This window comes from Drosophila miranda, chromosome XR (assembly GCF_003369915.1).
Source record: "Drosophila miranda strain MSH22 chromosome XR, D.miranda_PacBio2.1, whole genome shotgun sequence".
NCBI lineage: Eukaryota > Metazoa > Arthropoda > Insecta > Diptera > Drosophilidae > Drosophila > Drosophila miranda.
Window position 1 is genome coordinate 21731550 of NC_046674.1, and position 26077 is coordinate 21757626.

General features: G+C 40.4%; 6 protein-coding genes and 1 long non-coding RNA gene across 8 annotated transcripts; 3 read left to right on the forward strand and 4 right to left on the reverse strand.

The window, feature by feature from the left end:
- Positions 1–1084: 1084 nt before the first annotated feature.
- On the reverse strand, positions 1085–3660 carry LOC108151907 (ankyrin repeat domain-containing protein 11). The gene is made up of 3 exons (XM_017280818.2): positions 3415–3660; positions 1360–2993; positions 1085–1288 (listed from the first exon to the last, which is right to left on the reverse strand). Exons 1-3 carry the CDS (start codon positions 3545–3547, stop codon positions 1115–1117), a joined length of 1941 nt encoding a protein of 646 aa, XP_017136307.1. The 5' UTR covers positions 3548–3660; the 3' UTR covers positions 1085–1114.
- On the reverse strand, positions 3661–5512 carry LOC117186654. Its single transcript, XR_004471627.1, has 3 exons — positions 5425–5512; positions 4559–5346; positions 3661–4038 (listed from the first exon to the last, which is right to left on the reverse strand). It is a non-coding gene; the product is annotated as an uncharacterized LOC117186654 (long non-coding RNA).
- On the forward strand, positions 4504–7488 carry LOC108151908 (kinesin light chain). Of its 2 annotated transcripts, none has more exons than XM_017280820.2 (6): positions 4504–4521; positions 5483–6109; positions 6175–6295; positions 6368–6847; positions 6929–7234; positions 7307–7488. In XM_017280820.2, the coding sequence occupies exons 2-6, from the start codon at positions 5508–5510 to the stop codon at positions 7322–7324; spliced, it is 1527 nt and encodes a 508-aa protein (XP_017136309.1). In that variant the 5' UTR covers positions 4504–4521; positions 5483–5507; the 3' UTR covers positions 7325–7488. The 2 variants fall into 2 exon arrangements, with proteins under 2 accessions (XP_017136309.1, XP_017136308.1); XM_017280819.2 differs by lacking the exon at positions 4504–4521 and adding an exon at positions 4557–4575.
- Positions 7489–7948: 460 nt separating this feature from the next.
- LOC108151912 (probable small nuclear ribonucleoprotein Sm D1) lies at positions 7949–9322 on the forward strand. The gene is made up of 2 exons (XM_017280823.2): positions 7949–8057; positions 8800–9322. Exons 1-2 carry the CDS (start codon positions 8044–8046, stop codon positions 9161–9163), a joined length of 378 nt encoding a protein of 125 aa, XP_017136312.1. The 5' UTR covers positions 7949–8043; the 3' UTR covers positions 9164–9322.
- Positions 9223–10786, reverse strand: LOC108151911. The gene is made up of 4 exons (XM_017280822.2): positions 10659–10786; positions 10208–10404; positions 9845–10139; positions 9223–9784 (listed from the first exon to the last, which is right to left on the reverse strand). The coding sequence occupies exons 1-4, from the start codon at positions 10717–10719 to the stop codon at positions 9597–9599; spliced, it is 741 nt and encodes a 246-aa protein (XP_017136311.1). The 5' UTR covers positions 10720–10786; the 3' UTR covers positions 9223–9596.
- Positions 10787–11444: 658 nt separating this feature from the next.
- LOC108152382 (tyrosine-protein phosphatase 69D) lies at positions 11445–18419 on the reverse strand. Its single transcript, XM_017281676.2, has 12 exons — positions 18134–18419; positions 16913–17015; positions 14993–16824; positions 14666–14923; positions 14360–14603; positions 13358–14246; positions 13128–13274; positions 12669–12779; positions 12428–12607; positions 12044–12351; positions 11841–11976; positions 11445–11784 (listed from the first exon to the last, which is right to left on the reverse strand). The coding sequence occupies exons 1-12, from the start codon at positions 18228–18230 to the stop codon at positions 11707–11709; spliced, it is 4383 nt and encodes a 1460-aa protein (XP_017137165.1). The 5' UTR covers positions 18231–18419; the 3' UTR covers positions 11445–11706.
- A 430-nt stretch (positions 18420–18849) lies between these two features.
- Positions 18850–22480, forward strand: LOC108153125 (protein ABHD18). Its single transcript, XM_017282914.2, has 7 exons — positions 18850–19036; positions 19980–20247; positions 20308–20420; positions 20923–21061; positions 21130–21219; positions 21281–21996; positions 22064–22480. The coding sequence occupies exons 1-7, from the start codon at positions 18945–18947 to the stop codon at positions 22182–22184; spliced, it is 1539 nt and encodes a 512-aa protein (XP_017138403.1). The 5' UTR covers positions 18850–18944; the 3' UTR covers positions 22185–22480.
- Positions 22481–26077: the final 3597 nt, after the last annotated feature.

Sequence of the window (26077 nt, forward strand, 5' to 3'; positions counted from 1 at the left end):
CTATGATGAAATTTCCAACAGTACTGGGATTGGCACGACTCTCCCTTGATTTGCCATAAAATCATTACTGAAAATACAACTTAACAGGTTTTTTATACAGGTAAAGCTAATCAAATGTTTCTGACAATAACTTTCATACAAACAGGCGGGAACCTTGCTCTCTGTCTTTTTTAGAGCTGTTTGTACCGGGAAGAATTGGTTTCTTTGTTAATGCTGCGATGGGGGATCTCTTCTCTTCACGTTCCCTCTGAATTTAGCTCGCACTTGTCATGAGAAATGGGAAAGATATAGAGATAAAAAGGAATCACGGTCGCTAGTTGTTTTGCAATGTTAATTTTTCCGCTACATCTGTCTCCCTCTAATTCACCTCTCGCACCAACACCAACTGTGTTGCTATCTCGCTTCACTCAATAGGGGGTGCACATTGCACGAGGATGGCCGTGTGCGGGATAGAGAGAGAGACTATAATAATACTCCGATCTGATCCAAATTCAGCAATCTGGTAGATATGGCCATTCTCTATGGTTCTGCGCTTTCGGGTTTCTCTTCAAAACTGTTGATGTCATAAGCTTTCGTATTTTGTAAGGACATTACAGGAGTCTGGAAACAACATTTGGTTGCTCTTATAGCCTTTGAGATCTAGGCGCTCATGGACAGACGGACCGACAGAGATAGCCATATCGAAGCGGCAATTGATGCAAGATCAAGAATATATATCTATGGGGTTGGCAACACTTCCTTCTGGATGTTACACACATCCACATCCATTCCACTACAAGACTAATGTATCTCCAAACTCTTGGAGTACCGGCTAAAAGAATTAGAATAAGTTCACAAAGACTCTGTTGAGAGCGAGGACTGATCGAAAGAGCTGGAGCGCGACAGCTGCGTAGATGCTGCTGCTGGCAGAAAGCGAACGAAAGGATAGAGAACCATAAGCCCATAAAGAATGGTGGCTTTGAATTCTAAATGTCATGTCATGTGCAACTTTCTGGGCAGTATAATATGTTTTGAGTGCAAAGCCAACCAATTCTGACTCTGCGAAGAGATCTTCTTCTCCCACCCATCAGCCACCCGATCCACGTGAATTGATTTGGTTTATTTAGTTTTATTGTTAGTTCGGCAGTATGTCAAAATCATCTCCAACAGAAACAATGGGTATGTGTTCTAAAGTCGCTTCAAGTTGCGCGTCCGATAAGTTTCTTCGTCTCGCACAGATATTCCAGTCCATGCGTTGAACGGCATGCAGGCTTTCCGCCTCATTGTGGTGCCGTAAAACCATAGACTCCTAGAAAAAGAAAGCAAACGGACTGATTGTAGAAATTTCAGAAAAAGGGTTACTTTAAAGGACATTCACACCTTGATTTTCTCCCATTTATCGTCGACATCTTGCAGCCAGCTGAGCAACAAACGCCCATTGAAACGGCATCGGGCACTCTTTTCCTTTTCGTCTTGCTCTGGCGTGATCATATTGTAAACCTCGTCATCTTTCAGAAAAGTACAAACGGAGTACGGTGCCAGTTGGCCGGATATACTTCTGGCTGCCTTTGAATGGACACGAATTATCTCCTGTTCGACATTCAAGCAGAGCTTTTCTCGTTCAACCGTATGTTGGCGATTCAAATGGCGTCTGGCCGTTTCTTGATCCTCGTAGATCTTGTGCATGCTCTGGGGCAGGGCTTTCGGTATCTGAATCACTATTTTTTCAGCTGTTTTGCTCAACAGATACGTTCTTTTTGTCAACAGATATTCATTGTAGCCTTGGGGTGGCCGTGGTTTGACGGGGTACAGGTTCTTCCATTTCTTTTCAATCTGTCGCCGAATACTCAAAAACATTTGAAATCCATTTGTGAAAGGGGAATCATGGGGATGAGATTCTTCAGCGTTAATGGCAGCATCTAGGTTTGTGTTTGAATTCTTGGAGGCATCATCGGTGCTAGTTTTGGGTCTTATTTTTCGCTTCCGCGGGTGGACGTCAACATTTGAGGAGGGATTCACATCTTTTGACGACGATGTCGACGACGTGGATGGGCTCGGAACATTGGCTAGCGTTTCCTGGTCGAACTGAGCGCTCTGTGGTATGGGACTAGAAGTCATGTTACCGTAGGATAATTTTACATCGACATTATCATTGGCATGATTCGATGATGCCGGCGATGGGGAGCTGCTCTGCATTTGCGGAGACGAGTTATTCGAACTTCTTTCAGCACTGGCGACACCAGACCGATGAGAGCTTCGCAGAACTCTTAAGTTCTTCTCATCATTGAACAGCTTGATGTTTTTGTCATCGAGGACTGTGGAGCAAATGCTGTTACTGCCTTTTTGTGGGCTTTCGTGCGGGCTCATGCATTGGGTGGTTGTTATGACGGCATCAATCGAGTCACTGTTTGAGCTTACAACATATGGCAGGGCCGCACTTCGAGAAGCAGTCACTTTTCCAGTCCTTAGGACATTTCCCTCAGTGTCAATCGAGCAATTCTGTTGCGGAATGACAATTTTCAATGGTGGCACTTTGAGTCCCCCATTGTATATGCTGTCATTGCTTTTGTAGTCGTCACTGCATTCCGTTTCATTTTCAATATCGACATTCTTACTAATCTCAACTGGCTCTTTATCGGCGGCACTCGATGCGTTGGCTTTGCTGCCGGAAGGTGAGGCCTTCGTCGTCGCTAGCTTCGAGCCCTTTTCCACCCGCGAGGATAGCTTCAGGGAGGCACTCTTGGGGTCCTTTGAATGCTCCGAGTCCTTGCGCTTCTTCTTTTTCAGTTCTTCGCCAGATTCTTCGAAATCCTCTTCTATATCTGAGAAGCAGCGTTTCGTAGCTGGCGTACTTTGATTGGCCGAATCGGCGTTCTTACCGTCCGAGCTGTTTTCATCCGCTGAAGTTTTGTCTTTTGAGTCAATAACCTCTTGCTTATCCGCTGAATTAGTCTCTTCAATTTCTATGTCTCCTTTCTTGGATTCACTCTTTTTTATAGTCGTTCGGGTTGAGTCTGTAATAATTCCATTAGGTAATATCAATTAGTATCAAATTCCATAGATATTGCAAATGCGAGTTGCACAAAAAGTTTAAGTACACTAAGCATCTGCTTTGTTTTAGATCCCAGGCTTGTTATTTTGATCCCAGCTCATGTGAAAGGAAATGCATCTTTCTGGCTGTGATGTACACATATTTATATATATATCTACATATGTATGTATGTGCCTACATATGTATGGAAAGTGTACAAACACTCCACGAGTACGAAATTAACTGCGGGATCTTTGTGGAATTGCCTGTGCGGTCCCGTTCCCCGCGCAATACACAAAAGCGTTTATTACGCATTAGAGATTCCGTTTCAGCTGAGGTCTAACTAATATTTATAATGATCACTTTTCTTTAAACCACATATATATGCAGGAAACGCTGTTTACCTGTGGAGGATGTAGCAGTCATTTGCATTAATAGAGCCATTTGCTGTCTTTCGGACATGGGCGTATTTGAGTTTGGTCTGGCTGGGGTAACTCCTGTTGTAAATCCTGTCCCCTTAGGTCTTGGGGGTGGCATACTATGTTGTTCAGTTTAATACGGTAACAATAAAATATAGAACAAAAAGAAAACACATAAATTTTATACAAAAATTTATTATAAGAGTTCAATTCAGTGTGGCCGTTTGTTAACTGTTAAAATATACCAAATTCGCAAAATCATTTTATTAATATCTTCGAACAAATTATTAAGAACATTTAGAAAATTGTATTAGAATATAAATATTATTTAAAAACATAACATATAGCTTAAGAAATTATATTTTGTTTTAAGCCTGAAACAATGTGGAAACGAAACAAATCTACAGCAACAAGTAGCGAACATAATGAAGAGAAAAATTGTCGATGGAAACGTTTTGAGTTTCACCTGAAACCTTACCTTTGCTGTCCAGTTGTCCAGGATCCAACATAAGGGTGATACTAGAGTGGGTGTCCATTTTGTTGAGCAATGTTTCTCACCAAGTATTTTCTGTGTTCCACTTTTTCCCATATTGTTCCAACTGAAGAGGGCTTTTCGTTGAACAATCAAATTAAATTTGTTGAATTATATATAGTTCAATTAGATCGGCGATATATATATGTTCTTTTAGAATAGAACCTTGTTGCTCGCCATGTTGGATAAAACATTTTGATTTAAGCTACTTATATGTCCCTACTACTCATCGACAGGGACGAATGGCGCGAAATTTGTTTTACATACATATGTACCTTATGAGCTTTTTATTAAAGTAATATTTAAATGCATAGTGATAGTTATTGTACATAACTAATTGTAATATTCTGTTCTATTGTCATTATGTTTCTATCGGCAATCGCACTCGAAGGGAAGTGTACTCGATAGTCCAATTACATATGTACATATATACTTATGTGTTATCGTTTTTTTTCTTTGGAGTGTTGCAAAGTAAGTTATTGTTATTGTACTTTCCTATTGTGTTAGAAAATTAAAATTTAAGGAAGAACTTGGTAACTTGCTAACATTGAAATAAGAAAGTGGGTAATCTATTTAATTTGTGCTATATCCACTAACCTCTCCTGTTATCCACGGTGCGTGAGTGAATTGTAGATATATGTATATGTATGTGGGGTGCTATATTTCCACAAATACAAATGCCCACATACTTATTACTTGCATATATACATAGATATGTTCATATGTATATTGTTATTAGTCAACCGCGGTCTGCACCATTACACAAAATTCCATTTTTTTACTGTGAAAGGCACTGGCACTCCACGCTAGTGACGAAAGCTGCACGAAGGCAGCAGCTAAATACATACATGCATATATATGTGTAATGAGATAAGTATGTGCGTATGCAGCTAAAATTACAAATCCATGACGATAGTCGGACGATCGAACCGTTTGATAGGTAATCGCAAATTAAAGTGTTTGGTTATTTTCCAAGGATACATCAATTATCCCGATTTGATCAAGCAATCAAGCAATCAGCTGTTGATGCAGCTTCACTCGTAACTAATAGTTTTTAGAAAGAGAAACTTTACTTCAAAAGTGAATTTATTTCGTATAATTTTTGTATACTAGGGATTTAACCAACCAACCAACCAAAACGATGTATTGAATCGAATCCGATTCCTTGTGTTCTAAGGATGCACGTTACAAACATCTGTACGGAAGAAATGGTAACCCCAGCAAGGGCATATGATTCGGTTACTTTCGAATTCGATTTACTTCGGTGCAACCCTCTTGGAACGGTGGTCATGCGCAATAGAATTTTCATTTTTATAGTATTGATTTCCGCTGCTCGTGAATAATACGTATACATGCATATTTCGTTAAAATGATTGCCTCTAAAGCTATAAAAACATACAGGATGTAAAGATACATTTAAATTTCGCGTGTCTATGATAATATCACAGGAAACCTTAACATACTTTTGACCATTTAATATTTAACTATGGCCTAATCGTTCGTGTTTGTATATTCTTCCAGACAGAAAATTGAAAAAATCGGCAAAATGACGCAAATGTCACAGGACGAAATAATAACCAATACAAAAACAGTATTGCAAGGCCTAGAGGCTTTGCGAGTGGAGCATGTTTCGATTATGAATGGCATTGCTGAGGTCCAGAAAGACAATGAAAAGTCGGATATATTGAGGAAGAACATCGAAAATATTGAACTCGGGCTGAGCGAAGCTCAAGTTATGATGGCACTCACATCCCATCTGCAGAACATCGAAGCCGAGAAGCAGAAGCTGAAGACACAGGTGCGACGCCTGCATCAGGAGAACGCCTGGTTGCGCGATGAGCTCGCCAATACCCAACAGAAGTTTCAGGCGTCCGAGCAATTGGTGGCTCAGCTGGAAGAAGAGAAGAAGCACCTCGAGTTCATGGCCTCTGTGAAAAAGTATGACGAGAACCAGGACCAAGATGACACATGCGAAAAGAGTCGAACGGACCCTGTGGTCGAGCTCTTTCCCGACGAAGACAATGAGGACAGAAATAACATGTCTCCCACTCCTCCGAGCCAGTTTGCAAACCAAACTTCAGGATATGAAATTCCAGCACGCTTGCGAACCCTTCACAATCTGGTCATTCAATATGCATCACAGGGCAGGTATTGTATTTAATGCTAAATCCAGAGAAAGACCACATTTGCAACAAATCTATGTCCACATCCAGGTACGAGGTGGCCGTTCCTCTCTGCAAGCAGGCTTTGGAAGATCTCGAAAAGACCAGTGGCCACGATCATCCTGATGTTGCGACCATGCTCAACATTTTGGCTCTTGTGTATAGAGATCAGGTGCGCCGATATTCCCCCACTAGAAAAAAGGAACAGAAACATTTTCTAATCATATTTATTTACAACATCCAGAATAAGTACAAGGAGGCTGCAAACTTGCTGAACGACGCATTGTCCATTAGGGGAAAAACTCTTGGAGAGAATCATCCTGCCGTTGCTGCCACTTTAAATAATTTGGCAGTGCTCTATGGCAAACGTGGAAAGTACAAAGATGCCGAGCCCCTTTGTAAGCGTGCCTTGGAAATTCGCGAAAAAGTGCTAGGAAAGGACCATCCAGATGTTGCCAAGCAACTTAATAATCTCGCTTTGCTCTGCCAAAATCAAGGCAAATACGACGAAGTGGAGAAATATTATCAAAGAGCGCTAGACATCTACGAGTCAAAGCTTGGCCCAGACGATCCCAATGTGGCCAAGACAAAAAATAACTTGGCTGGCTGCTATTTGAAGCAAGGACGGTACACAGAAGCCGAAATTCTCTACAAGCAGGTGCTGACTAGGGCGCACGAACGGGAGTTTGGAGCGATTGATAGCAAAAACAAGCCTATTTGGCAGGTACGTGGGGCTTTTGCCATAAAACACAATACCATTATGTACCTTCATTAATTGGTTAATTAAAACATTGATTCTTTGCAGGTGGCCGAAGAACGTGAGGAGCACAAATTTGATAATAGGGAAAATACACCATATGGAGAATATGGTGGATGGCATAAAGCTGCCAAAGTGGATTCGCCCACGGTTACGACCACTCTAAAAAATCTGGGTGCACTTTACAGGAGACAAGGCATGTTTGAAGCAGCCGAGACTCTGGAAGACTGTGCAATGCGAAGTAAAAAAGAAGCCTACGATCTAGCTAAGCAAACTAAAGTCTCACAACTTTTAACATCCAATGAAAAACGACGCTCGAAGCAAATTAAGGAAGATATGGATTTCTCAGAGGAGGTAAATACACGAGATTGTGGTCTATAAATTCTGTACAATTGTGTGTTAAAAATCAATATTTTATCGTTTCAGAAAAATGGCAAACCATGAAAATATTACTCGTTTCGTCGAAACTGGAATCTTTATGTTTATGATTAAAATTTAATACAAAAAAACACACTTTATTTATTCATTCCTTAATATACCTAAGTTATTTTCCCAAGCATATTTTTAGCAAATAAACAAAGTTTTATACCTTGTTATATCGAAAAATATATGTACCGCTTTTAATAATAAACCAAAAATAATAACGGAATCGTCTAAAGCGTCTTTATGTTTGTTTTTGTTATAAATATTCCAGACATTCATATATTTCTGTATGAGTGTATGCACGCGTATGTACATATGTATCTCGGAAGCTGATTTTTTTATCCACCATAGTTGCGCAGTTTCCTTAAAAGTCTTCGCAAATTTCTATGAAGAAAAAAAACAAAAGCAGTGTTACCGTTCACTAGGGGCATAATCGATAGGTTCGTTTTTGTCTGGTCACACTTTGCGATAAGGCTCGCGTTCTACAAGTAAATTGTCTACATTTTAAACAATCTAGATAGTTAATATTCTTGATTATCATTTTAAAGCCAAGTTTGGTTCATCCAACCAATATTTAATTCCCCAACATTTCCAGCGCGTTCCATGTTCGCGTTTCATATTTATCGATAAATGGTTTTCTGCATGGTGTTGGTATCTTAGCATACCATGCACGAATTGTGAAGTTTTTTTTGCCGGCGTCTGTGTTTTTTACAAATAAGTCTTAAAAAAAAAAGTGTAAAATGAAATTAGTAAGGTAAGATATATTTTGTTTGCCACAATGATGCGTTAACCATTTCCTGTTGCTCATTTAATTGAGCGCGTGATGAAGTTTTTGTTTTATTGTAAATACCAATGCCACTTTCTGGCCGCGCGTTTTTTTTGCAAGAATATGTTTATGGCTAGAATTTAACTTTATTTAAAAGTTTAGACTGGCTTCCAGCCGTGCCTAAGTTATTTCTAGCTTGAGTTTTAGTTAGTGTGTCATGTATTGTTTTTGCGAATGATAGCGTCTAAAACTTCACAAAATTTCCACATGCACACACATATTTCAGCAGAGCCGATGCTTCTGCGGAACAAGAGTTTCTGTGTGTGTGTGTGTGTCTGTGTGTCTGTGTCTGTGTGCAGACAGAAGGACCCGTTTTGTTTTAATAAAGTGCAGATGCATATAGGCCGGGGTCCTGAATGAAAACGTATTTCTATTCGACGATAATGTTTATCACAGTGTTGCCCACGAGTTTCTAATCCCACGAACCACGAATACAATGGAAAAACAACTTTGCAGAGAGTGTTTTTTGTTTTGCAAATCCTTACACCTTACAGATGAAATTTTCGAGAGCTCTTCGTGGACTGCTTTTGAGGTCTTTGAAACAATAACTTTAGCAACAGGAAGGGAATGATAAATGGAAGTGTTGCGTTTTATCAAGCTTGCATTCCGTAGCCAGTAGAAAAACGTACTCCAACTGAGCATTATTAATGCATTTCTGCTCTCCTTTCAGATTCCTGATGAAGCTGAGTCACGAGACTGTAACCATCGAGCTAAAGAATGGCACTCAAATACACGGTACCATAACAGGCGTGGATGTGGCCATGAATACTCACCTAAAGAGTGTCCGTATGACAATCAAGAACAGGGATCCTGTTCATTTGGAGTCTTTGAGTATACGTGGCAACAATATACGTTACTTCATACTGCCGGACAGCTTGCCATTGGAAACTTTGCTGATAGATGACACTCCGAAATCGAAGACAAAGAAAAAAGACAGCGGTCGTGTAGGAAATCGCGGCAGAGGAAGAGGCGCGCGCGGACGCGGAGGACCCAGAGGACGCGGCCGTGGCAGAGGAGGATCGAACAGGCGTTGATTTTTAAATATATACATTTAATAAACAAACAAAAAGAAAAAATCCATTTTAAATACAAGTCTTTTATGAAGTAACCAAACTGTATTTATTAAAAAAAACACAGCTGTTCAACTTAAGAGCCGTCTGAAAAAGCAATCCAATAAAACGAATAGAATATTACTTGTAGATTTGCATATAAAAGTCTGAAGGTCTTTGATACATTGGTATCTATAACGATAATATGTGTATTAGTCGACATCTGCTGGACAAGTCTCCGATATTCCATTAACCTAGCCTTCCCTTATGCTGCCGATGCAAGGGAAGCGTTGTGGAATAAATGCTCATTAAATCATAAATACTCGTATCCTTAGCAAGATTTTAGCATGTGTATAATGTGTATTGTATTTTGTTGCGAAAGAATACGATATGTTTGCTAACGATACGTTAGACAAGCTTAGTCGCTATCATTATCATTTAATATGTTGGACATTACGCCGGCCAACTCCTCCGCTTTGTCGAGGAACTCGTCTCTCGTTAAACGGGTATCACTGCGTAAACTTTGCGCAGTAATCAGAAGGTTCTCGAAATCATTCAATTGCGTGTCCAAATCTTCGGAGCTTAATGATTTCTTCTGCTGGGAGCCTGTGAAATAAAGTAGCTGTATTGAATGATCGCACCATAAGACTTACAAAGCGTACTAACCCGATTTCGTGCTTATCTCTACATTTGACCAAACAACATTTCTCAAGCCATCCACAATTTCCTGATATTGATCCTCTGTCTGACCAGGCGTCGATGTCGATGTCGCCATCGATTCGGTTTCGGTTTCGCTATTGCTTTTCAGAGATATAAAGTCGAAAATGAAATTCGTGCGTTTCTTTAGGTCTGACAGGGATATGCCGTTTTCCTCGCAGGGAAACGAAGTTGTCAAAAGAAAGCCGAGTTTCAATGGACAATCACTTAAGAAAGTATCTGAGAAAGTGTGCAAGAAGTTCATCTGCAAATAGAAGTCAAGATTGGTATGATGGTTCTTTGTTAATTTGTAATTTTTTGCTTAGCACTTGCATCGTTGGCGTCAAAAAAGACTATTACAGCTTCCGTGGTTTTGGTGATTTCTGTCGGAACATTTTCCCACTTTCCATCGAAAGGAATTAAATTGACTGAAGTGTTGAAGTATTTCGTTTTAATCTTGCATTTATAGAAATGTGAAGAAACTTCGTTGTTTATCGGTGTCTTTGGTTGATCCATTTCAGTCAGGATGCCTGAAACAAAACAGAGAATTAACAAATTACTGCTACGTTTCAAGGAGAGGAATATGCCTAGATCCAGGCGTATAGTTAAGCTGTATTTATAAAACATTAATTGATTTAAAAGATAATTATGCCCAATAGACACGGACACGCACAGTAGTTTAGAAAATCAATCAGACCACTGACTGCACGATTCATTAGTGAAGTATCTTGGCATATATGTATTTATATACGCATAGGAAATATACACAGTCTGCATTTAGTACCTTCGGCAATTTCCAAGGGAGTCTTCGATCCATAAGACAGGATTAACACGGTCGGGTCCATTTCGGTTTTTTTTCTTCTAGTTTATCGCTACCACCAAATGTAAACACCAGTGTGACCAACAGCGAGAGTTGTCAAAAATCCATCAAAATAAATAAATCAATGCATGGCGCAGTTCATATTCCGTTGTTTCAAATCGACGAAGCATATTATATAGAAATATATTATATAAAATATAACCTATATATAGGTCTATATAAATTGTAGTGTCATACTTGCGCATCCAATTTTAAATCATTTGTCTATTTTTCGTTTTCTGTGAACCGGGGTTTTCCGGGGTGAATGGTGGGAATTTTCGACAGATATGAAACACCGATTAACACTGGCACCGTCCGTCAAAAAGCAGCTGATGAGCACTAAATAGTAGTTTGAATTGCGAAATTTTAATAAGTTTATATAATATACTTTTTTTTTATTGAAATTCGTTTTTTTGCATTTTTGAACTATCGGCTAAATATCGCATAGAAACGTGCGCACTAGGAACATCTCAGATGGACGGTGGACAATGGATGGGTGGGGTGGTGGCCAGTGTGAATAGGGTATAAGAGTATAAGAGCTTCCACTGTTTTGAGACGCTCTTCTAAAAAGCGGCGCGTTTCTTTCATGGTATCGGTTATAGCAGATTCCATTTCTTATTTGTAGGATGTATGGACTGGATATTGGGATGTCCTTGTAAAGTTGTTGATAATAGAAAGCTCGTTAATATTTGTATGAAATTTGTAATCTTAATTTTTATTATATTTCGTCTTATAAAATATATTTCTTATTTTCCTTTGGTAGCATTATCAATATTATACGTATACACCTACATACATACATATTTGTAAATTATATTCAGGCAAACTGAATTTACTTAAAAATGTACATTTGCCATTATAAATACGTCATTAAAAGATAGTTTTATAAATATACAAATAATTTACCAAAAAACACTTTGCATTCTGACATACCACCCGCGTGGTGCCATGTACTCGCTTATACATAACCCACTCAATCCTCTATCGACTCCGATAAATGATGCAAGTCTGAATAATTCATTATTGCGCGATGTAGGAACTCGTATTGTGCCTGAAAATGATTGAATGTCATTATATGTCTTAATAATATTTTGACACTTGACCTACGTATGAGTTGATAAGTCCCGGTCGCTGAGATCTTAATTTCCTTGTTGTTGCACAGATGTCAACTGATTTTTCTAATCTAAGGTGCTGGACTAAAATGCACATGGCCACGAAAATAGAACTTCGATCAGTCCCGAGGCTGCAGGATAAAAATTTTGAGCATTTTATGGATAATAATATGATTTGTCGCTTAGTTAAATACACACCTGCAATGAACTGTAAGGGGCGATCGACAACCAATATTTTTATGGCTTTTGTAATGGTTGTATGCTTGATCCACAAGTTCTATTATTCCTCGACATACTTCAGGAACTTCCCCCTCGACGGTTGGCCAACCGTTGTACTGAAACTGTGTCACTTTCAATGTATCGTCGATTTTGCAGTTTGTAACATAGAATTCCCGCCGCGTATAGTAGGGGCAGTTCTCGCTGTGCACATATTTCACAAGTATATGGTCATATTGGATTTCATCATCGGCCCAATAACGTGGACATTTCCTCTGACCGTCTCCAATCTGCACAAATAAATGAATGGCAAATAAGTCACGGAGTGCTCCAGTCAAATGTGTATAGATTTGATTTGTGACTTACTTCAGATATCATTACCAGCGTGGAAATACTTTGTTCGGAGATCATTCTCCAGAAATCGCCAACGGTGCTTTCGAGTGGATCCTGGGCAATAATGAAGGTTTCACTATTGTCGTAGCCCTCAATAAACGAGGCGTTAATATAAGTCGAGTTGTCTCTCATAGGAAGCGGAGTCAATATTACCTGAGTTGAAGCCAAGTTTAAGAATAGTATGACACATGAAATACCACCATTCAATACTCACTCTATTGCGATCGTATGGAATGACCTCCAGGCTTCTGTTCTTTGAATTGTTTTCTTCGTTTTCGCCCACAGAGCATGATTTGTTTACCTCATCCATGGTGATTAATAGTTTCTGAAATTGTACAATAAAATAAGAATATATTTGAAAGGCACGTCCTTGCTCCCGTCATCTGGAGGCACACAAGCGAATGCCTTAAAAGAGGATTCCCCAGATCAGTATAGAAACAAATAACATGTAGTGTACATGAAAATTGATTCTCGACTTGAAACACAAAAGAATGCTTCAAAAGAGAATGCCCAAGAATAGTACAGAAACAAATTACATGTCGTGTTGGCAGTGCTGCATACTTATGCTCGACTCGAGACGCACAAGCGAATGCTTCAAAAGAGAATGCCCAAGAACAGTAAGCACAAAAAGCCTCCCCACCGCTGATGTAAGCTAAAACTTCTTGTCACTTACCTCGAATTCCATTTCTAATTTGCATTTACCCTCGTTCGGCTTTCGCTTGAGTGACTCAATGGCTGATGCCATTGAATTAATACATAAATCCGTATTTCCAAAAGTTCCAGTGTCTAGCAAAGCGCGGTATAGAAAAATGTATTGTTTCTAAAAAGCAAATGTACGATTTTATTATTAGTATTCGTATTCGTATTAGTATTAGTATTAGTATGATCATATTTTCCACCTACCAGAGACTGAACTAAAAAATTGCGCTGATGTCGTAAGTCACATACGGTGTTGTATATCGAAACCGAGTCTTCTTCCTCCAATTGTTGTATAAGAGAATCTAAAGCGACTAGCGTACCGGTTCTACCCACACCGGCACTGCAATGCACTAAAATGGGGCCTCGTTGAAGGGAGTAAACGGAATTGATTTGTCGTATAAACTTGATAATGCCGTGCGGGTGTTCCGGTGCCATAAAATCCTTCCACGTTAAATAGTGGTATTGGGTAATCTCTCTGCGATCCTCCTCATCGCCAATAAGGTTGCTCTTCGAAACATTCAACGTTCGCACAACATAATCGCCAGTCTTTCGTTCTTGTGTGAATTTCACTAAAATATCTCCAAACTGCTTAGTATCAAATACTTTTTCAGGCCAATATTTAGCGCACTTCGCCTTATTGTATTCCTCCAAATTGGTGAGCATCACAATTATCTCCAGATGCTGTTCCCATATCATGCGCCAGAAGTCGTCAATGGTACTCTCCATCGGACCCTGTGCGCAGATAAACTTCTTCCGCTCCTTGTAGCCAATGACGAAGTTCGCATTGATGTAGTCGGTTGATTGCAGTCCGTTTGCAGTCGCCAGTTTCACGCGGGTTTGGTCGTAGGCCTTAATATCGGGGTACCTATTTTTGCAGGCGTTTTCCTTAATGTCACTATTTTTCGTTGTTCGGTCGCTGAAGCGATTCGGCAGCATTTCATATTCTCGAAGGAATCCATAGTCCGTGTCCTTGTGACGGTTTTTATAGGCATTTTCGAGTTCAAATCTTTGGATTGGCCCAGTATCAAAGCCTTTGTGGTTTCCAGACGTAATAAAGTGACTGTGATTGTGGCTTCGACGTCCGAAAAGGGCCCTAGTAATATACAAAAGTAATAGATCGATTTTATTTGTTTTTATGAGAACAAGACAGCCGGATCCGGGTCTTCATTTGATTAGCCCCAAGTCGGGAAAACCACCGGTAGTTACCTCAATGAATCTCTCAGTGTTAATGCTTCTTCTCCAGGCATCGCGTTCTTGGTCTTGTTGTGATGGAAAATCCATAGTACAAAGAAGACAATGATTATGCCAAATAGCACGGCACCCGCTTTGATGCCAATATTCAAATAGTAGTCCATATCCTTAAGCGAATGATTTGGCTCCGCTTCTGTGGCTGGCGTGATTACATCAAAATAATCGCTGTATGCCAGGAGAGCTCCATTCACGTCGCGCACTGTCCGAAAATATCACACATATCAAACTGAAACGAATACATTTGAAGGGTTCACGGCTTACCAACTATTTCGAGAAATCCTGTATAATTGGCATTAATATCTATCTCGCCGTCCCATATCTCATGGACAGCAGCGGGAGTGGGTAGGACATCTTGGGTTGGATTGGAGCTGAAGTTGGAGTTGGAGTTTTGTTCGCTTTTCGGATTAATTGTATTGCGTCTGACTCGCTTTTTGTTTTCCAATATTTTAAAAGCGTTTTCTGTTAGATTTCCCGCCTTAATCAGTTGCTCCTTCTGCGATGAAATGCGAAATTCCAGATCTGAAAGAGCCATTCAAGCAAAAACAGCAGTTAGGAAAGATTTCAATGCATACACAAAATATATATTACGTGAGAGGGAGCCCATGGCTGATTTCTGTGCCAGCTCAGACTTTCTAAGGAATGCCGTGCCCTCCAAGCACTGGCGGCATATCTCGTCGTTGTCCATTAGCTCGGCGTTCTCCACAAATCGATTGCCATCGCCCAGAAAGATCTCCGGCTTGAAGTACTTGCTACTGATCATCTCCGCCACATAGGCATAGGCCTTGGTGGCGTTCTCGCTGTGCACCTGGTGATATGTGTCGATATTTAGTTTGTCTGGCGCTGGCAGTTCCTTGTTGGCATTGGTAATTTTCACCAGATATAATCGGTAGCAGCATATGGGGCCGTTTCGCTCGCTGATTTTGGGCAGATACAGTTTGAGAAGATATTTCGAGCCATGTTTGATCTTCGACCACATAGTGCGGCCAACGACATCGGGCGTGGACACGGGCATCACACAGTGCCCGCCCGCGAGCTCCCCGTTCTTCTTGTGGCGCGTTATGGCCGAAACGGTCACCGAGTAGTTTGTGTTTGGGCTGACGCCGTCATAGGTGGTCTTGTGGTGGGGCTCATCCACTCGTCGGATCTTTGGTCCCCATTTCTCGTTGAATATATTGTTCTCGAGCGTGTACCTGTAGTTGCCCTCTAGGGTGATCAAATACGAAATGATCTTCCCGTTTGGCACCTTGGGATAGTTCCAGCTTATCGAAATGGAGTTGAGTCTGGAATTGTTGTGATGGTGGCAGTTGATGGTCAGATTTGTGGGCTTTGTCGACACACCGTCCATGGTGGTGCCATTCACGACATCCGACCAGGGACCACAGGTCTTCGTTAGATCGCTGCAGGCCCGCACTCTGAACTCGTACTCTGTGGCCGTCTTTAGATTGTCGAACATGTATGGCAGGTTTCTGGAGTTTTGCTGGTGAATCGTCTCCTCGATCAGTTTGGGCACCTCTCCCGACTCGGAGACAATCAGCTCGTAGTACTGTATGTATTCAATTATGTCCTGGGGCGGGGGACTCCAGCCAATGGTTATCGTCGACGCTGTGCTCCCAGTCGTTTCCACCTTGGGAATGAATATGGGATCGAAAGATAGGGTTGTTATGCCCACGGGATACTGGTTGGGTGCTCCGTCGCCGATCGAGTTTTTGCCCAGGATTCGCAGGGAATAGGTTGTGTTTGGCAGGAATGATTCCAAAATGTACGACGTGTTGTTCCCATTAATGATATCCTTGTAGTACGTGTACGTGGGCGTTCCTTGCTGGGAGAACGAAATGAAATACTTCTGGACGGGATCGTTGCCGTCGTTTACGGTCCAATTGAGGAATATCTTGCTCGCACCCACAGCCTTGGCGAACTCAATGCTCACTTGTGGCACCTCCATCACGAACAGGTTTATTTCCTTGGAAGTTCCTTCGGTGCCAGCACTGTCGTATACCACACACTTGTACGTTCCGTTCTCCTTCTTGTAAACCTCCGTGAACTCCAGGGTGAAGTTCAAATGCGTCTCATTCAGCTTGGCAGTCGAGGAGAAGGTGTCCATGAATGGAAACGCGCTGCCGTCCTTCAGCCACTTGAGATTCTTGTGGATCGTTGCGTTTTGCGGATAGACTTTGACCAAACAAAACAATACCACATCCTGCCCGATCTTTCTCCTTATTTTATCGGCCGTGCTCTCCACGATCTTCGATGGCAGGTATGTCTGCACATTAAATTCAGTGGAATCATTGGTCGCCGCATGTTTGCAAGTGTAGTTGCCGGCGTCCGAAATATTCACATCGGCTAAAAATAGTTTACTGACAAAAGCGTGGGTCCTGTTCGTTTCGCCAACATTTACGTTGGGCATCGTTTGGACTTTCAATCTGCAAGTTATCAATTTTTTTAATTGGTTAAATTTCCCTTTTCTGAGAGCATTTCGGTTTTTAATAAATCGTTCTCTGTCTTATTTACCTTGTGTTCTTTTCATCAATAGTCTTGTTACCGAACATCCAGGTGGCTTTTTCATCCTCCGTCGTGCATTCCAAGGAGAAGTTCCTTCCGATTTCAGCCCATTCTAAAATAAATACAGGAAATATTCAGTTTATTTGAATTTTTGCGAATAGCTTCGGACACACAGGGACAAACACAGCAAATAGAGCAGGGGCTTCGGCATTTGCCATGGGTGGTCTTCTGCAGATTTGATATATTAGCTAGAAACCTATGCGGGACTGACTCCTCCTCGGATCGGATAACCCGCAGTCGAGTCCGTGAAGAGGCTGCTATGGAGGGGACAGGAGCCGAGCAATCGGTTGTCGCAACTCTCTTGTGGAGCCTGTCTGCTATCTCGTTTAAAGATGCTAGTGTTGCTTGGCATCGGACGAAGGTGAATTTGAATTTAGCTGAGAATTGCATATGCTAGGAGGAGGGGGGTACTAAATACGGACACATGTACGTACATACGTACATATGTATGAAAAAGCTGTGCCACTAAAAACATCACCATGTAAAAGCCGGCTGGCTAACAACTTGTACTTCAAGAAAAGATAAGATAAGAAAATACGACACCGCCTCTAATAACTTCTTTCGAAACTATTGGAATTCCACATCTATGGATTACTCGACTGATAGATTGTCAACCTTTGTTGCACATAGTATATGCACATACATATATGTACACATCTGTATGTATTAAGATGTGCATACTGAGGGGTTTTGGATAACAGACAGGAAAACAGGTGAGGGGTCACAAAAGGCATCATTGTTGAGCTGGTATTTGTTCTTGCGTCAAACGGATAGTGTACTAGTGTACTAACCACCAAATTGCACATCATCATACCCCTCATGTGCGGGTTTAAACAAACACCAGCCCCTAATTAAAATCTATCCACAAAAAATGGCAATCTTGGGCGTTACCGATTTATGTACATGCATGTGTGTGTAAAATGTAGTTTAATGATAGAATTTATAGATGAAAATCTAGGAGCACACATGTACGTCTATCCCATGCACAAACAACACACATTATACAGCACAGTTAAATGTTTAAATAACTGAAAAAAAAATATAAAAAAAACTAGACTTTTTTGCAAGAGCCGCTAAAATTTTTTTGCGGTAAATGTCTACCCAAGAATGTACACATATTTCGTTGTTTTTGTTTCACTATAACATATTTATACTGTTGCTTGCTGTTACCTTGCTTTTTATATCCATGCACAAATATTGTGCAAAGAAAAATATATATAAGGATAATATTTGAAAGCATTGACATGCGTCGGAAGAGTAACGCCATGGCTCGCCAGTTCTCACTTCGAGCCGGGGATATTCATAAGTCAGATATTGTTGTCGTTGAAACAAATGATATATTTAAGTGTTTAATAAATGTCTCTGCGGCTTTTTAACACTGATTTGTTTGTCGGCGAACGCTTACGAATTTAATTGCTTTGTTATTTTTTTTTTTGTTAATACTGATTGTTTCCGATTAATGATTCGGGGAAACGATATTATTTGCCGATGTTTTATCACTTCATCGACTGCATAAATCGCACTCAAAGTTCCAACAGTTTGGAACAGTGGAATTTGGAATATCGATAAGTTGTTTGTTTAATTATTATTTATTTATTCATTATGGTTCTATAAGCTATAGACCTAAGAATATAAATTACGTACAATTTAGGAATATCAAAAATTGTTGTTTCAATGGTTCGTTTTAACATATAAGTCAGCTTCTTTCGGGGTAGCTCCATATGTCCCGAAAGCCAAACAACAATACATAAGTTGCGTTGTTATTCCATCATTTATTTAGTAGATATATTTTATGAATTATTTTTTATATACATACATTTTTAAAATAATACCGATATATTCGTCAGCATTTCTGGCAGCTCCAACTTGATAATATTACTATCGATAGGCTATCATCGATATGAACGCACTATTTGGCATATGTTTATAAAATTTGTTGGCTTATCAAAATTTGCTGAAAGGCAAAACAAAATTTTTCGTAATGCCGCCAAGTAAACTGGACAGCCTATATCGGCGAATGCTGATAACTCGATTCTTCGAGAAGGGCTGGGGGAAGCCTGAAAACCTACGTAGGTAAGTGATACACTGAAAACTGTATCTAATTAAGTATCTTTACGTAATAGGCAAAATGCAAGCTAAGGATTTTATTTTGATAATAAAATGAACGTATGCATAGAAGTACAAGCTTTATAGCTGTTTATACATCACTACCAAATTTGACGATTGTTTGGATTATCTTCGGTTCGGTTTGTGTGTAGAGCGATGATTGTTTTGGCAGTATATCACAATTTGCATTGTTTTTGGACTATTTTCAGTAACAAATGAGTTTCTCTCACAAAGAATTGTTTTACCACCGATCTTTCCTACGGGTGCTCTTCGTTCTAGGGACCGTACTCAGCCGATTTCGTTCAATGATCTTCCCAAATGGGAATAAACAAAAACACTGCGCAGCGGAACCGCCACCAACAACCACCCTATCCGTGCAGCTGTTTTAGGAAAAATCGGTTGAAAAACAAGACTTTGTGAGCCACCGTTCGATAATAAGCGATGAAGGGACTAGTGGCGCCATGCCAACACTCCAATGCTTCTTCGCTGCTCCCAAATCTCGTAGTTCAGGTATGGAAAACAAGCATTTGAATGTCTAAATTTTGTCTTAATAGACTTTTATATGTTTCTATATGCCTATATTATTAATTTAAGTCAGATCATGCGATATGTAAATGCATAAAACTAGAGATACTGGCGATTTTCCATTAGTATGTATATTAAGCTATTAAGATCTTCTGTGACAACTAATTACATAAAGATAATCCAACCAAAAGTTTAAAAAATGCAAAAGGTCATAATCAAAACCAAATCGAATCACTAAGTATTAAGTCATTTCAATCATATACCTCCTGCTCTCTATGCACAATTGCAATTGATTTGTATGGATACTTTGAGATATCCCTTGGAATTTTGCTTAACACAATACTCATCATACCTATGTTATAAAAATCCTGCCGCCCCTGTTTAGAGTATTCCAGTTCCGCAAGATCATTTCCAACAGAGAAAGTTGCTTCAAGCTCGTACCGCGCGACTATCCAGTGGAGATTACAAAAAAGGAAATCTATGCGGAAAGCACACTAATCGAAGGACAATTTATAACCCCCCTCGAGTTACATTTACCTGGAGTTGTTCCCAAAAAATCAAGGAACGCGTACTTTCAGCTTTTGCTACCCAACACGTGGAAAAACGAGCAGCACAAGCCGGTATGCATTCACCTAGCTGGAACTGGAGATCATGTGAGTTCAAATTTATATATACTTGATTATTTTACTGATTAACATTTTGTTGTTCTACAGTTTTTTTGGCGGCGAAGAAATTTTATTGCCAAGCCGCTACTCAAAGATGGTAACATTGGATCGATTATATTGGAAAACCCGTTTTATGGATTAAGAAAGCCGGATGACCAAAAGTAATACTAACCATATACTACTAGATATTCTATATTCTGTAGATTTCCAAAACTTGTATCCAGAAATGCTATATAGCTGGTCGAGTCTTTTGACGCCACTTAGATCTGAGAGTAGTCGGTGGGACGTCTATAGGGTTCCAGTTTTATATGCTAAAATATTATAGTTTTCACGTCCATGACCATTAAGGAGATGATTGCCTAACAATTATTGTAGGTACTGGAACAAATTTTATTGCTATAATCGAATTATTATGTGTAATTCTGACACGACACGTTAAAGCAGTGTTATATGGCTAATTAATTGCATAGAGTCTTTATTTGGCATGCAAATTACACGAAGAATAATTGTACAGTCAATAAAAGACAGGCACCCGATGCACCCAATTCAGCCGGAATCTTGGCGTCCGTCCGGCAAACTAGTTTACCAGCAAAGCAGCCAGCAATTTTATGTTTTCAATTACCATTTAACCACTAGTTATTGATTTATATTATTGTCGTATAGACGCTCTAATCTGCACAATGTGTCGGACATATTCGTAATGGGCGGATGTCTTATCCTTGAATGCCTTGTTCTACTGCATTGGTGTGAAAGGAATGGATTTGGGCCACTTGGAGTGACCGGATTGTCTATGGGAGGACACGTAAGATGATCTACTATTCGAATAACTAAAAAACATTTTAAAATCCTTGCTTTTTGTACACTTTCAAGATGGCATCATTGGCGGCTACAAATTGGCCGAAGCCTCTTGTGCTTGTTCCATGCTTATCCTGGTCTACCGCATCGGCTGTTTTTACAACTGTAAGTGAAATAGGACTTCGTGTCCTTCAGATGTTAATCGTTGCATACTCTGCTGTTGAAGGGTGTTATGAGTCAATCCATTAATTGGGATATGCTGGAAACGCAGTATTTCTCGGACGGACAGTATCGCGAGCGTCTGTCCAAAATGGTGAATGTGATCGATGATGCGTTTGAGGCCGGCCAGCGGTTCATAAAGAATTTCAATGAATCTCTGCATGAGCTCAAAGAAGACATAAATAATACTAGACAAATCCAAGAACTGAATAACGGCACCGTTTGCTGCAATTATGAATCAAAAAATATTAACTCAAAAGACGACAGCAGTTCAATATTCTTACAAAAGCCCTTACAAAGCGTAAAACTTGACTCTGAAAATCTGACAATACCTTTAAAAGGAGATTCCAATTCAAAAATAGTTCCTGGCACCGTCGTTGCGCAACCGAAGGAGTCCTCTGTATCCACATTAACCAACCTCATGAGGTACATTTTGCCATTGTCTGCGCAACACAAAACAGATAAAATTGACATCACCAAAACGAATTGGTGGGAGCGCGAGGCTCTACAGTTCATGCGGGGCATGATGGACGAGTGCACGCACTTGAAGAACTTTTCCGTGCCATTCGATACCTCGCTTATAATTGCTGTGTTCGCCAAAGATGATGCATATGTACCGCGAGAGGGCTGTTCAAGCCTCGAGGACATATGGCCTGGAGCAGAGGTGCGATATTTGGACGCTGGCCATGTAAGCGCATACGTCTTACACCAGAAACTATTCAGGTAAACCTCATGAGTTCACTTTTTAGTTGTCATTTTCATACAAACATTTGCTTGTTGCTTGCTACAGATCGTGCATCATCGAAGCCTTTGATAGGGCTAAAAAGATCTACGGCAATAATCTTGGTGAAGATCTAAAATGTGCAATAACATATCAGGAGCTTTTGAATAAATATGAAAAACATCTATAAATTATATTAAATTAAAAGTAAAATTAAATTAAATAAATTACAGCATAAATGTAAAGGAACATTTAAATTTAATAAAATATTTGTTACTCTGTCTAGATTCAATCTAGACGACTTTCGTAGTAAAGAAATGAAACCTTTTTGACTTCGCCTTAAGATGGACAATGATTACAGATTTTGTTTGAATGTATTCCTATTAAGTTATTCAATATGTTTTGTTCATGTTTCCAATGCCAGTTATATGATGCGCAGAATTATTTGACTTTCAATATTTTATTCCAATAAATGTTGCAATCGTACGACTTATGATGATTCAGTGGATGGATGGATGGGGTGGGTTTCACATACTACTCCTAAATGGATTGTTGCAATATTCTGTGGAACAGGCACAAAAACCCCACTGAATCCACAGACTCGGCCGAAAGTTTTCGCCTACGAACGTTTGCAAAGAAACGAAACGGAACGAACCGAACCGAACCGGCTTTATTAAGGTAAACAAGGACCAACGCTCGTTGTTTGGTTTTGTGTTTGTGTTTGTCTTTGCATCACTGTCAGTGCAGTGAGTACTGACTTTGACACGTTTTCTGACTTAATTTTAGTTTATTGCTTTTTATGTGAGCGTCGCTTGGAATTGTGTACTCTGCGTATCGTATCTACCGCTGGCCCTTCTTAACTTGAACGTCAACCGTCCACCAAGTGACACGTGTTGCGGATGAAACATCCACGAAAAGGCACAGCAGCGTCCTGCAACCGCTTTGTAGTCTCCCACTGACTCGACCGTTGACTTTTCCGGGTGGCCACAGAAAATATATGCCCCAGATCTTCCGAGCCAAATCCAAATCCGAGCCAGCCTCCGCGCTGGTTCAGAGTCAGTCAGTATAGGGGTGTGATGGCTCTACTGGTTCTGCCGATTCCACTGAGTAGTGTGTACTTGGCTTGGCCCACAGGGAGTTTTGTTTACAGTTCTCACGCATGTGACTTCCAAATGACGGATTGAAGTAGACAAATATTTGTTGAATAGCGCTGGTTACCTAACATTTCCATTCGCCCTTAATAGATAAGGATGATTAGAGCGAGTCCCGCGCACGCGTTCGATTATTGCTCCACGATACTGTTAATTATTTCTCTAATATATTCATAGATTTGTTTTTAACTTCAATAGAGACATTTCTGCCGTACACGTGCCGCGGCTTTACATTGCGATAAGGTAGATACAAACAAAATAATAATAAATATATTGCCACAAAAAGTTACATTACGGGTTGCACGGCGAACACTCTTCTGCCGACCATATATGTACATATCCCTATTCTGTAGGGTACCAGCAGGGAATCGGTCTGATAAAGCTTCGATTTTGGAGGAAATATATTTATATATACTCATGAAAATATTCTCTATTCTATAGACATTGCTTGCAAACTAATTGTAAGGAGGGTTGCTTTGGATAATTCGCGCTTTTTTATTGCAAAATTCGATCCGAGTGGCAGGTCTACATATACCGTTCATACTTGCTTTCATTATATTTAATGGGTAGTTATGTACATATACGAGTATTTATTTTACACATATGTACATATCTATAATAAAAATTTGTGCAAATATAAAAGCAACGAAGGACCCTGCAGAGTTTTCTGGAAACATACAGATTTCATTACATTAATTAGTGTTTCTTCTGCAAATACTGGCAGCTGGCAGAAGCTCTCCCTCAACCTGTCTCCGTATTCGTATCCGTATCCGTCTCTGGCTCCGGCTCTGGTTCTGGGAGAGCACTGCATCGCGCGCAGGCACTTGATGTTATGACCGTCCTCAGACTGAAAATTATGTTGTTTTCAGTTAAAACTCAAGAATTATGTAAACACTTGTCCGAGCTCGGGTTGTATAATATTTCAATTTAATGAATATTTCTGTGTTTGTGACTGCTCACAAATACATGTACACTAGGATATTCCTAGTGCTAATTTAGAAGAGGCTTGAGACCTTACCGATTTTTTCCCCCCATATAGTACGAGGGCGGGCCCGTAAGGCCGTAGCCTTCGCCATTTTTAGTACGACCAGGTCACAAAATCCACTTTCATTAAAAAGTTTGTAATTTTTTGGGAAAATCATTCTTAGAACTTTTTCTTCTACGGCCGCGTTTTATACCATTTAACCATCAACGAAAACTGCATCTATTGGGGAAAAATGGAATTCGCATACGACAATTTCCGAGATTTTCGACGTGGATTTTCAAGACAAGACTGGTTCAACTTTTAGTGATAAAGCACCATACATTGCCGCTGCGAAGAACTGGTTAAACGAATTCAGAGGTGTGCGTCCTTCGCTGCAGGACGAATCTCGTGAAGTTCGTCGTCCAAAACGAGGCTGGAGACTGTGCGGGATTGTCATTTTACATGCCTCGAGATCTTTAAACAGTTTGCCATAAAAAATCATTTTGACATTTGCCCCCAAAACAATCGTTTCAGAGGAGTGGAAAAAGTGATTTGAAGAAGTATATCTATCCATCATCATGGATATTATTATTATTATCAATGATATTCTCCATTAGGCTACGGACTTAAAGGACTTATATAAGTACGTACATAATTGAATAAAAAAAAACCGAAAGCTTTCCTGCGTTTGATACTTAGCTCTGTTTTAGCTACTGTCTACGAAATCCACGAAAATTCGTTGCGATCGGATAATTCTTACAGCCAGAATGAAGAAAATAATGTGCTTTGGTTCCTTTGTTGTCCGCTGGGTAGATACTTTTCTTGCAATAAATAAAGATAAACTTCGTTCGCAGCTTTCCATTTGGCATGCATCCGGTTGGTGACACTTACCCTTCGTTACCGTAATTAATTTCACTTTCAAGCGCCCGGTCCCGCTCCCGGTGCCGCTCCCGGTCCGGGTCTCTCGTTGTAAGTATCTCACCCAAACGAATTGAGACACGTGTATCAGAGTCGTCCGGATTTAAACATGTTGCGAGGCTATGGGATGCGATGGGATGCGAAGCGATGTCCCACCCTGCTGCCGCCACCTTCAAAATCTGTCGGGCGGTTCCATACTGCGAGTTAATTCGTTCGATGTGGTTATGAATTAGGCACAACTCATCATTTGCAGCATCAGCGAGGGCGGGCCCCAGTCGCCAGCTCTTGGAAAATTCAAACCAGGCATACAATCATTGTGTTAACACCCAACCCATGCGTAGCCAGCCGTGGGCATCGGCATCGGTAACAATATGGCACCCCCGGCACGTGTCGCACAGTGTCCTGCCCAAACAATGCCATTCACCAAGAAATATAAAACATCCTCTCCTCCTCCCCCTCCTCCTCCTCAGCTCCGCTTCCTCATCCTCAAACCCTTTTAGCGCTTCTAAAGTATAATGTATAGTGAAACATTTTGGCAAGAATAATACGAGTATGTGCTTTTATTTGTGGAACAAATTTTAGCCACTTCCACTTTTCCATCACTTCTTTAAAAGCACTATGGATGAATGTGTGTACACCTTTAATACGTATTGAGTTGCTATAGGTCTCTTCTCTTATGTAAATATCTGCCAGTTTCACCATCCTCCTCCACGAACCTCCTTCGAATCTTTTAAGCAAATTCTCTCAAATTTGATTGTCATAACAGGAACCAACAGACCAACAGTCAAAATAAACATAATAATTATTTATTGTTTGTGCAATTATAAAGAGAACTGTTTTCTTGTTGTTGTCTGCCTGAGCCGCAAAGTGGCTTGAGCGGATCGGAGCCGTGGAGCTGTGGAGTTGTGGAGTTGTGGATACCATCCCCATCCCCATCCCCATCCAGTCCCAGATCCAGATCCCAGTACGAGTACGAGGAGTATCATGCAGTGCAGCCCGTGTTTGACCGGCACGGCACAGCAGGCGCTAGTTGACTCTTGGTTCTGATCT